Genomic DNA, 12,970 nt, shown 5'->3' with positions numbered 1-12,970 from the left:
GCAATTTTCTTTTTTACTTTATTAGACAGTGTGTAGAGACAGAGATGAAAAATGAGTCAGAGAGGGGAATGACATGCAGAGAATGACCCGGGCTGGATTCTAACCCGGGTCTGCTGTGAAGAGGACAGACAGACAGACAGACAGTGTGTGTGTGTGTGTGTGTGTGTGTGTGTGTGTGTGTGTGTGTCTGTGACATTGAGAGACAATGCAAAAGAGTCTTTGGACTCAATGGGATTTACCTGTATAAAAAAAAAAAAAAAAAAAAAAAAGATGAAATGTGTCAGAGAGGGGAATGACATGCAGAGAACGACCCGGGCTGGATTCTAACCCGGGTCTGCTGTGAAGAGGACAGACAGACAGTGTGTGTGTGTGTGTGTGTGTGTGTGTGTGTGTGTGTGTGTGTGTGTGTGTGTGTGTGTGTCTGTCTGTGACATTGAGAGACAGATGAAATGTGTCAGAGAGGGGACCCGGGCTGGATTCTAACCCGGGTCTGCTGTGAAGAGGACAGAGACTCTATGGAGGGGGGGGGGGTCTAACCACTACATTACGAGCGCACCCTAATAACGGAAATGGGCATTGTGAGATTTTTTTATTCTTTTTTTTGCGCAATTATCTATGAAAAACACTTACAAGTCACCAGAAATACACATTTGAACCCAAAAATGAGCATTTAATATAGCATGATATGTCCCTGTACAAATCTGACATATTTTGGGAGAGCAAGACAGCTTGAAAACGGTTTATTTTATGGCTTTTATCTGTGTATTTATTGCTTTTTTTAGCCTTCAGCAGCACAACTTTATACTGTGTGTGTGTGTGTGTGTGTGTGTGTGTGTGTGTGTGTGTGTGTCTGTGTGTGTGTGTGTGTGTGTGTGTGTGTTTTTACGTCGGTGTCCCTGTCTCTTATTATTTCTATTTATGATATTGTTTGTCTTTTCTTCTATACACTTCTCTGTATCTGTATTTGCAATTCATATACAGCTACGGAAAAAAATGAAGAGATCACTCCAAATGTTCAGTGTCTCTCGTTTTACTATTTATAGGCATATGTTTGAGTAGAATGAACATTTTGGTTTTATTCTACAAACTACTGACAACATTTCTACCAAATTCACAATAAAAATATTGTCATTAAAGAGCATTTCCGTTAAGTAATGTAGAGATGAAGATTGAAGAAAAATCCAGACTGTTTTTTTTATTTTTCTCCGGAGCTGTTTAGTTTGTTTGAATGTGCTGGACATACAAGGTTATTGTAACACAATAACCTTGTATGTGTGTGTGTATGTGTGTGTGTTTGTATGTGTGTGTGTGTGTGTGTATGTGTGTGTCTGCTACGTGTGTGTCTGTGTGTGTGTGTGTGTTTTTGTGTCTGTTTTTGTGTGTCTGTGTCTGTGTGTGTGTGTGTGTGTGTGTGTGTGTAACATATGAGGAATGATTGGTCCAGTTGTGTGTGTTACTGCATGTCTGTGTTTGTGTTAGTATGTGTACGTGTCTGCTACATGTGTGTGTGCTACATGTGTGTGTATGTGTGTGTGTGTGTGTGCTACATGTGTGTGTGCTACATGTGTGTATGTGTGTGTGTGTGTGTGCTACATGTGTGTATGTGTGTGTGTGTGCTACATGTGTGTATGTGTGTGTGTGTGTGCTACATGTGTGTGTGCTACATGTGTGTATGTGTGTGTGTGCTACATGTGTGTATGTGTGTGTGTGTGCTACATGTGTGTGTGCTACATGTGTGTATGTGTGTGTGTGTGCTACATGTGTGTATGTGTGTGTGTGTGCTACATGTGTGTGTGTATGTGTGTGTGTGTGTGCTACATGTGTGTATGTGTGTGTGTGTGCTACATGTGTGTATGTGTGTGTGTGCTACATGTGTGTGTGCTACATGTGTGTGTGTATGTGTGTGTGTGCTACATGTGTGTATGTGTGTGTGTGCTACATGTGTGTGTGCTACATGTGTGTATGTGTGTGTGTGCTACATGTGTGTATGTGTGTGTGTGTGTGTGCTACATGTGTGTATGTGTGTGTGTGCTACATGTGTGTGTGTATGTGTGTGTGCTACATGTGTGTATGTGTGTGTGTGCTACATGTGTGTATGTGTGTGTGTGCTACGTGTGTGTGTGTGTGTGTGTGTGTGTGTGTGTGTGCTACATGTGTGTATGTGTGTGTGCTACATGTGTGTGTGTGTATGTGTGTGTGTGTGTGTGCTACATGTGTGTGTGCTACATGTGTGTGTGTATGTGTTACTCACATTGTAACACAATAACCAACAGTTACCTTGACATATTGTGACATGTTCTTCCGTTTTCAATGACGAAATACAACTTTACACACTCGCACTCCCTCACTCTCTCACTCACTCACTCTCTCACACACTCCCTCACTCACTCACTCACTCACACACTCCCTCACTCACTCACTCACTCCCTCACTCACACACTCACACACTCCCTCACTCACACACTCACACACTCCCTCACTCACACACTCACACACTCCCTCACTCACACACTCACACACACACAGTCACTCACTCCCTCACTCACTCACACACACACAGTCACTCCCTCACTCGCTCACTCACACACTCGCTCGCTCACACACACACACACACACTCTCACTCAATCACTCCCTCACTCACTCACTCATACGCTCGCTCGCTCGCTCACTCACTCACACACTCACTCACTCACTCACACACTCCCTCACTCACACACACTCGCACACACACAGTCACTCACACACTCGCTCGCTCACTCACTCACACACTCACTCGCTCACACACACACACACACTCACAGTCACTCACTCAATCACTCACACACTCGATCACACACTCATTCACTCACTCACTCACTCACTCACTCATTGTTATTGTAACACGACTAACAGTTACCTTGACATATTGTGACATGTTCTTCCTGCATTATATCTGTGGTTGAAAGCTCTGAGATGGCTCTAAAAAGCTTGGAGTTCAGGGCTATTGGTGTGTGTGTGTGTGTGTGTGTGCGTGCGTGTGTTTGTATGTGTGTGTGTGTGTGTGTGTGAGTGTGTGTTTGTGTTTGTGTGTGTGGAACATATGGAAGAAATGATTGGTCCAGCTGTGTGTGTTACTGCATGTGTGTATGTGTGTGTATGTGTGTTTTTGTGTGTGTGTGTTTGTATGTGTGTGCGTGTGTGTATGTGTGTTTTTGTGTGTGTGTGTTTGTATGTGTGTGTGTGTGTGTTTGTATGTGTGTGTGTGTTTGTATGTGTGTGTGTGTGTGTGTGAGAGAGTGCGTCGAGTCTGTAGAAATAACGACAATACTTTCTTTGAAAAATGGTTAATTTATAATGTATTACCTTCAAAGGAGCTTCCACTTCTGTAAATTGTGTGTGTGTGTGTGTGTGGAACATATGGAAGAAATGATTGGTCCATCTGTGTGTGTTACTGCATGTGTGTATGTGTGTGTGTGTTTGTATGTGTCTGCTACGTGTGTGTCTGTGTGTTTTTGTGTGTGTTTTTGTGTCTGTGTGTGTGTATCTGTGTGTGTTTTTGTGTGTCTGTGTGTTTTTGTGTGTCTGTGTGTGTGTATCTGTGTCTGTGTGTTTGTGTCTGTGTGTGTGTGTGTTTGTGGAACATATGGAAGAAATGATTGGTCCATCTGTGTGTTACTGCATGTGTGTGTGTGTTTGTATGTGTGTGCGTGTGTGTGTGTTTTTGTGTGTGTGTGTTTGTATGTGTGTGTGTGTGTATGTGTGTCTGCTACGTGTGTGTCTGTGTGTGTTTTTGTGTGTGTGTTTTTGTGTGTCTGTGTGTGTTTTTGTGTCTGTGTGTGTGTGTGGAACATATGGAAGAAATGATTGGTCCAGCTGTGTGTTACTGCATGTGTGTATGTGTGTTTTTGTGTGTGTGTGTGTGTTTGTATGTGTGTGTGTGTTTGTGTGTGTGTGTATGTTTGTGTGTGTGTGTGTGTTTTTGTGTGTCTGTGTGTGTGTGAAACATATGAGGAATGATTGGTCCAGTTGTGTGTGTTACTGCATGTCTGTGTTTGTGTTAGTATGTGTACGTGTCTGCTACATGTGTGTGTGCTACATGTGTGTGCTACATGTGTGTGTGTATGTGTTAGTATGTGTACGTGTCTGCTACGTGTGTGTGTGTGTGTGTGTGTGTGCTACATGTGTGTGTGTATGTGTTAGTATGTGTACGTGTGTGTGTGAAACATATAGACATATTGATTGGTCCAGCTATGTCCACTAAATGGACTCACCATAGCAACAAGGGTCACATATCGACACCTGCGTGTGTGCGTGTGTGTGTGTGTGTGTGTGTGTTTGTGTGTGTGTGTCTGTGTGTGTGTCTGTGTCTGTGTGTGTGTGTTTTTAGCTTCCCAGAAAAAAAAATGCCTAGAATTGTCTAACCATTTTGATTGCCTATCAAACGTTCCCCTTATATTTTATCTACCGCTCTGGGAAAAAAAAATGAAGAGACCACTCCAAATGTTCAGTGTCTCTCGTTTTACTATTTAGAGGCATATGTTTGAGTAGAATGAACATTTTGGTTTTATAATATAAACTACTGACAACATTTCTACCAAATTCACAATACATTTTTTGTCATTAAAGGGGCACTGTGTAATATGACATCATCAAGAAAGTTCTAGAATGCAACGCTCCCTGGGTAACCCCACCCCTTTAGAATAATAATAGAAGCTACAGTGGCCTTCAAGGACAAGAACAATTCTAAATTCTAAACAATGCACCTGATGACATTCCAACCAACATGGATGCCTCCATAAGACTTGCCCTCTCAATGTACAAAATGTAACATTAATATTTGTAATTCTCCGCTCAGGAGGATAATTCGGATTATTGGCAGAGGTGATTTTACACCAATGAGGACATATTTATGAATGAGGATATCGATTTTAGCTAATAAATTACTTAAAATGTTACACAGTGTCCCTTTAAAGAGCATTTCCATTAAGTAATGTAGAGATGAAGATTGAAGAAAAATCCAGACTGGTCTCTTTAATTTTCCCCCCCTCCTTTTGCTGGTGCAGCTATCAGTGAGCGTGAGCTTACTCGACAATAGTATTTGGAGACTTCTGGAAGCAAATTTCCCAAAATTACAAAAAAAAAAAATGGTGAGCGTTGAGCCTTATTCATTTGACCCCGAGTCAGACCCAGAAATGGACGAAAGAGAGCCGGAAAATATACGAGAACTACGACGTTTCTGAATGGTAAGAGGCATGTGTACATTTTTTTGATTTGATTTGATTCAATTTATTTCAGACGTATCAAAACATACAAAACAAAATGAAAAGCATGGAAATACAATAAACAAATTATGTTTTCACAAAAAAAAAAAAAAGAAAACAAATTATCTGTATTTCTGAGATATGCCTGAAAAGGAGCAGGAAGAAGTATACACTTATTTAATCCTACCCCTTTTCCATAGTAAAAAAAATAAAAATATATATAAAAATATTTATTATAGTCGCTACTCTTAATCCATATACTCTCTGTACAATTGGCGATACTAGATTATATTTGCCAGCAGTTTCCTGATGCGTCTGATCAGTACGTTGGCTTCCCGCCGCCCCTCCACTGAATGGGGAAACATGCCTGGCGATGACCTGCTCTTGGGCTGGTCTCTCATACTGTGCTCAGAGGTCCCTTTTTTTTTTTATTATTTTTTTTTTAACCTTTATTTATACATACAGGTAAATCCCATTGAGACAGAAGACTCTTTTGCAAGGGAGACCTGTTTTCCTTTCCCACGTTACCATTCACACACACACACACACACACACACACAGCAGCAGCAGGCTAACTATCGACATTCCTCTGGGATGGCGATCTGCTTCAGTTCCTCTATGTAACTGGCGGGGTCATCTATCAGCTCGTCGAACACCAGCCTCATCAGGTCGCCGACATAGTCTGTACAATGTTAAAGGTGCACTGTGTAATATGACATCATCAAGAAAGCTCTACAAAGTTCTAGAATGCAACGCTCCCTGGGTAACCCCACCCCTTTAGAATAATAACAGAAGCTACAGTGGCCTTCAAGGACAAGAACAATTCTACATTTTAAACTATTGCACCTGATGACATTTTCCAACTATGACACTTTCAAGATGGCGGCACTAGGCCTTGGTCCAAAATATGCAGAAATATGGACATATATGAGACCCTTTCTAAGGGGAAAAAAAATCATTCTAAAAAAAAATTTCAGCTATTATGCACTAAATTAAAATGTACTTATGGATATTATAATTACTTTCTACAAAATCTGCTAGGAAATAAAACCCAAAATTCTACACACTGCAGCTTTAAATCATTAATGTTTTGACACTATTTTATTTTAGGCCTTTTTTTTTGTACTTGAAATTGTAGAATAAAATACTCACCAAATGTTGCCTGAGTTTTCAGTGGCTTCGCTGTCGCTTGTCCCTTCTTGTACTCGGGGAAAACAACCCTGGAAACAGCTGTGCCATCCTTCGTTTGCGCTTGTTCCCGCTGTGCATTTTCATTAAAATGCATGGCTGCCAGGTACAGCCTAAAGAAAAACACAAAGTATGTAGCCTGATACACAGAGCATGAGCCTTATAAGTAATGCAAATTCATTTTAAATATATTATACGAATACAATGACACATCATACATGTGAAGCAATTAGAGCTGCAACGATTAAAAAAAATTATTAAAATAATCTGCAACTATTTTGATAATCGTTTTGAGTAATTTTTTAATAAAACATTTCCAAATTCTCTGATTTCAGCTTCTCAAATGTGAATATTTTCTGGTTTCTTTAATCCTATTATGACAGTAAACTAAAATATCTATGTGTTTTGGACATAACAATACATTTGAGGACGTCAACATGGGCTTTGGAAAATTGATCAACATTTTTCACCATTTTCTGACATTTTACGGACCAAAACACTAATCGATTAATCGAGAAAATAATCCACAGATTAATCGATTATCAAAATAATCGTTAGTTGCAGCCCTAGAAGCAATAATAAAATAGGCTTTCTGTGGTACATGTCGGTTATCAGATGCAAGAAGGGTATTTATCCAAAAACGTGTTACCTGCACAGCATTCCAATGAAGGGGAAAAGAACATTCTTGGGGGCTAAGCGCAGGAGGACACTGTGATATGACTCTAGTGAAGAGGGCTGATGGTAGTGACTGAGTTTCTCCACATCTCTCAGTACTCTTCTGTTCACTAGTATTTTCTCAACTTTGTACAGGGGCTTTGTACCTGGAACGAGAGCAACATTAAATGTTATTGTTTTAAAAAGACACATTGTAATTGTTCTGTAAAATGTATATATTTGATTCAATTTATTTCAGACATATCAACATACAAAACAAAATGAAAAGCATGGAAATACAATAAACAAATTATGTTTTCACAAAAAATAAATAAATAAAAGAAAACAGATTATCTGTATTGCTGAGATATGCCTGAAAAGGAGCAGGAAGAAGTATACACTTATTTAATCCTACCCCTTTTCCATAGTAAAAAAATAAAAAATAAAAATATTTATTAAATAAAAAAAGTTATTATATTCGCTTCTCTTAATCCATATACTCTCTGTACAATTGGCAATACTATATTTGCCATTTACGAACTATACATACATACAACTTAATATACTATACATTTTTTATATATTTATACAATGCATATATCTATATTTATATTTATATATTGCACAGTATCATTATCAGGTATAGAAGCAGCAGTTCTAACCTTTATTTCTCCAGGTAAATCCCATTGAGACCGAAGACTCTTTTTCAAGGGAGACCTGTTTTCCTTTCCCACGTTACCATTCACACACATTCATACACCGATAGCAGCAGGCTAACTATCGACATTCACACGAGGCAAGGTGGGTGAAGTGTCTTGCCCAAGGACACAACAACCATGACACAGGTGGCAGGGCGGGGATCGAACCTCCAACCCTTTGATCATCAGCCGACCCGCTCTACCAACTGAGCCACAGTCGCCCACACAAAGTTATTAGATAAAAAAAAAATTATACATACAAGGCTGAAACCACTTGCTGGGGTGTTTGGATACTTTCTGGGGATGAAGGCACTTTGGGTAGAGTGGATCGTCATGTATGTGAATATCCTGCATGTGGTTTATGATGGACTTCCATTTGGCAGCCTTTTCTGGTCCTGTTGTCGAAGACATGGCGGTCCAGTAGAGGTGGTTTTTAATTCCACGCAGCCACTTCTGCAACACCGTACAGTCCTTTTTTTTGGAAATTGCCTGTAACTTCTTGGACAAGGCTGACAAGAAAAGAGATGGTAAATGGACTTGACTCATATAGCGCTTTCTAGCCGATTTTCTCAGCCCCAAAGCGCTTTACATATCTTACCACATTCACCCATACACACACACACTCATACACCGATGGTAGAAGCTGCCATGCAAGGCGCTCTCTGAACCAGCGGGAGCAATTTGGGGTTCAGTGTCTTGCTCAGGGACACTTCGAAATGTGGCGGGAAGACGGGGGATCGAACCTCCGACCCTGCACTCCAGAGGCGATCTCCCTACCCACTTCGCCACTGCCGCGATATATAATGTAATAACATATGATGACCTGCAGATTGATTTTTTTTAAAGTTATCATCCTAAGAAGATTTCTAGTAATTACGGTTGCGTTCCGAATCTCATACTTTCTACTATATAGTATGTAGAAAAAAGATTTAGGATGTCCCGATTCTTGTGGCCAGATTTAGGATGGTTAGAAGTACCCGGATGTTCTACTTCATGCGGCCAAGATTGTTAGTGTTGAAAACTGCATCCTATTTGGGCGATTCCGACCCACAATCCAGTGCGCACGTGAAGTGACGTAACATCGACGAAGCCTCCATATGAAAACAAACGGGGATGCGACGGATATAAAAGCAAGAGGCAAGATCAAGGCGCAATGTTATGATGAAATAAGAGAGAAAAGTATGTCCCAATAGTATGCCTACTGCATCCTAACTAGATTCTTTTTATCGTCAGATGTAGTATGTAGAATAGAAAAAAGAAAGAGTATGCGATTCGGAACGCAACCTACATTTCTCAAAGTGCCGCACATCGTAGTATTGGGTAACCCCGCGCTCTCTCAGAAATGTCTGAACCATGGTGCGACGGTCAGTCACAATGTACTTCAGGTGTACTTGATTCGCGTCCAGAAAATCCAGGCTTCTTCTGATTCCCTCTGTCTCCATATATGCCCTGCCACCGACCTCATTGCTCTATTGAAGCAAACACATTTATGCAATCGATTACTTTACAAATATTATAATGCACACACTTTGGGTTGGATTTCTGTTCATATAAAGCCCCTATCTCACTGGGCTGCGACTGTTTGTGACAAGTTGGAGACTGCATTCGCAAACGAGTCTCTAAACTGTCTCCAAACGTTCGCGGAGGTCTCAATTTCCTCGCATGAGTCGCAGAGCCGCGCAGTCTTGTCGCATGAATTTTGAACATGTTCAAAAAAAGTGTGTGACAAATCTAGTCTCATAATAGTCTCAAGGTGCGAACACACTAGGCATTTTACACGCGTAAGATTTACGTGCGTAACGCGGCTAAAATGTTGCTTGATCATTTTGTGTCAAAAATGGTTATACGCGCGTAATGTGACGAGTCTCCCTCCCGATATTGTATTTCCCTTATCAACCATGGCTGCGATCAGAACCGACCCGACACAACAGCGTGCATGTCCACACAAAAACAACAACATTACGGCCAACAACTGTGCCAAAAGACAAACTGAACAGCACAAATAGCCTAGCATTAAAACAGCATTGCATATTCACGGCAGCTACATAACAAACACGGTTACAGCAGCATCGGTGCACGGCGGCACAACATAAAGGCAAGTAGCCAAAATTACCCTACCTGGCTGTGACAGGGGACCGTGACAGGGGACCGTGGCTGGCGTAGATCAACACCGGTGCTTCGTGTACTTGTCGTGAAAGTCCCGCGGACAGTCGTCATGTTTGGGTTCATAATATGAGGCGCTAGCCGCCCGCACACAACAGGGTGAGTTAACTAATGCTATATGGCGCTAACTTTGTTTATCGGCTAAAGCACAGCTACACATATTCACTGAATTAACCAGGAAGTCCACTCTCCTGGTTTACTTTCCCCACGTATTGTAACCCCGAGCGGCTTCATACAGCACCGGCCGCCACAATACATTTACTCCTCGGTGTCTCGCATCAGCCTCTGTGTACAGTACACTGTTCTCCGACCCTGCCAATGTATGTGACGTAGGGTCAAGCTCAACGCTGATTGGCCAACGCGGCTAATCGTCTCGCGTAGGAGCAACAAAAGTTCAATTTTTTGAACTCCTCGCGTAGCTATACGCGCGTAATATACGCACGTAATATATACGCGCGTAAAAATGTTGCTTTAGCGCGAGTGAAAATGTTGCTTTAGCGCGAGTGACGCATTTACGCGCCATGTACGCGCGTAAACCAATGGTTCCCTATGGAAAAGGGGCGGGTTTCATACGCGTCTGTACGCGTGTAAAGTGCCTAGTGTGTTCGCACCTTCAGAGTCGTCGCAGGTGTGTCGCACGCATCGCAAACCCTTCTCAATTTAGACTCCGCGAGTCAGAAAGTGCGAGAAGTGTGAGACAACTTTGCGAGGGTTTGGCAACATATGAAACTAAATTGCGACTGATTTGAGACAAAAAGGAGACTGACATTCCGTTTGTGCGACACTCGCCAGACGTTCGTGAGACATAAATGCGACCTTCCGGCAAAGACATTCGCAAACGTGTCGTGAGGAACCAACTCAGTGAGACTGCAAGTGAAAATTGTCGCAAATTGGCACATTTTGTCGCAATTTTGTGTCTCCAACTGGTCGCAAACAGTCGCAGCCCAGTGAGATAGGGGCTTAAATAAAATGTTACCTGTACAAGCTGGAGGTCAACTACTGTGTTGCTATCCAGGTGCATTATTGAGTAGCTGCCAAATCTTGCGGAGTGCCCTTTGATGAAGGAAAACAAAATAAAGATTCATAGAAAAAAATACTACTCCAACAAAGACAATACTGACTTTTATATTGTTACCAATAACAATAAAAAGTAAATCAAGGGAGTCCATATTTTTATTTTTTTTGATTTGATTCAATTTATTTCAGACATATCAAACATACAAAACAAAATGAAAAGCATGGAAATACAATAAACAAATTATGTTTTCAACAAAAAAATAAAAAATAAAAGAAAACAAATTATCTGTATTGCTGAGATATGCCTGAAAAGGAGCAGGAAGAAGTATACACTTATTTAATCCTACCCTTTTTCCATAGTAAAAAAATATATATTTATTAAATTAAAAAAATATATTTATTATATTCGCTTCTCTTAATCCATACATTCTCTGTACAATTGGCGATACTATATTTGCAATTTACGAACTATACATACATACAACTTAATATACTATAAATTTTATATATTTATACAATGCATATATCTATATTTATAAACAATCAATATATCCATATCTACATACATATCTATACAATCAGTATATATATCCATATAATTATAATTTCCTTCTTACTTCAGCCCCATATTGAATGACTTCTCACCTGGTGAATGTGCCCTCATAGCTCCACCCACTGCGATGCTCCCGGTCTGTTTCAAATGTTGAAACAATGTCTGCTGATCCTTTTTCCACTTGTGATGTATGGCAGGCTCAAGGTAATTCCGGGCATGCCTCCTGAAGGCGTCATATTTACAAACCTGGACATTCATGGCTTTGAAAATCTGGAAAAAACAAAACAATTTTTTGAGATATTTTCATATAAAACTAACTCAATGCTTGTTAATTTCATTTCATTTTTTAAATTTTTTTCAGACATATCAAAAACAATACAAAACTAAATGAAAAGCACAAAAATACAACAATTTATGTTTAAAAGACTTCACAAAAGAAAAAAAAAAGAAAAAAAATTATCTGTATTGATGTGACATGCCCGAAAAGGAGCAGGAAGAAGTATACACTTATTTAATCCTACCCCTTTTCCATAGTAAAAAAATAAAAATAAAAATATATAAAAAAATAAAAATAAAAATATTTATTATATTCGCTTCATGTAATCCATATAATCTCTATACAATGTGCGATCTATACTTGCATACAATTTAATATACTATGATTTTTTTATATGTTATATATTTATACAATGCATATATCTATAATTATATTTATAAACAATCAATAATATTGTTCATGCTACAGGCTCTCCAATACCTTCTCCACTTGACTGTAGGATCCACCGGTAAAGTAAACGGCAGCAGACACTTGGAGGTTTCCCACGGGGGTGCTTCCCCTCAATGGCTGGCTCTGCCATTTTCTGTTGTACTGACAGCCTGGGCAGAGCTGGGTAAAGGCCACGTACGTCCCCTGTTTCCGCTGCTGCACCTCACAGTCTGTCTCGCACACCGGACATGTTTGGAAGAGTTCAGTCAGACAGCTCTCAAACACAATGTACTTTGGCTCCATGTAGTCCGTGGTTGAATTCATCCCTCTATCAGGAAACCACAAACATATATCAATTCTAGGGCTGGCCCAAATGCAATTTTTCAGGCTTCGAATATTCGTTGGTTTTTCCGAGCGAATATTCGTTCCAGAAAAACACACCATCAAAAACAACATAAAAAAAAAAAAACTTTAATAATCCCTATATACTCCCTGGAACCGATTTTGACAGTATCTGCATATTTTGTTGAAGATTTACGCGCTCGGAGGTGAAGTAATGGATGCGCTATGACACTTAGTGATGTAATATCCTCCTAAATGAGCAATACTACTACTACTACTACAATATTACTAACTTTTATATCCAAATATAAAATTATTTTATGACATTATATTGCAGTACTAGCTTCTTGCAAAAAAAAATGTTGAAAAATAAAATAAAATAAAAATAATTATATAAAAAATAAAAAT

The 12,970-nt window shown here is 39.9% G+C and overlaps 1 protein-coding gene across 1 annotated transcript; it reads right to left on the bottom strand.

Annotated features, from left to right (window-relative positions):
- Positions 1-5,816: 5,816 nt before the first annotated feature.
- Positions 5,817-12,544, bottom strand: LOC307270459 (uncharacterized protein; the record flags this gene model as incomplete). The annotated part of the gene is made up of 8 exons (XM_080054344.1): positions 5,817-5,923; positions 6,394-6,542; positions 7,079-7,250; positions 8,042-8,290; positions 9,070-9,250; positions 10,921-10,997; positions 11,607-11,784; positions 12,272-12,544. The coding sequence occupies 8 exons, from the start codon at positions 12,542-12,544 to the stop codon at positions 5,817-5,819; spliced, it is 1,386 nt and encodes a 461-aa protein (XP_079910470.1).
- Positions 12,545-12,970: the final 426 nt, after the last annotated feature.

The sequence above is a fragment of the Ammodytes marinus genome, assembly GCF_949987685.1.
Source record: "Ammodytes marinus genome assembly, contig: scaffold_198, whole genome shotgun sequence".
Classification (NCBI taxonomy): domain Eukaryota; kingdom Metazoa; phylum Chordata; class Actinopteri; order Uranoscopiformes; family Ammodytidae; genus Ammodytes; species Ammodytes marinus.
Note: the sequence above shows the minus strand (reverse complement) of the source record. Positions and strands in the feature narration are given on the sequence as shown.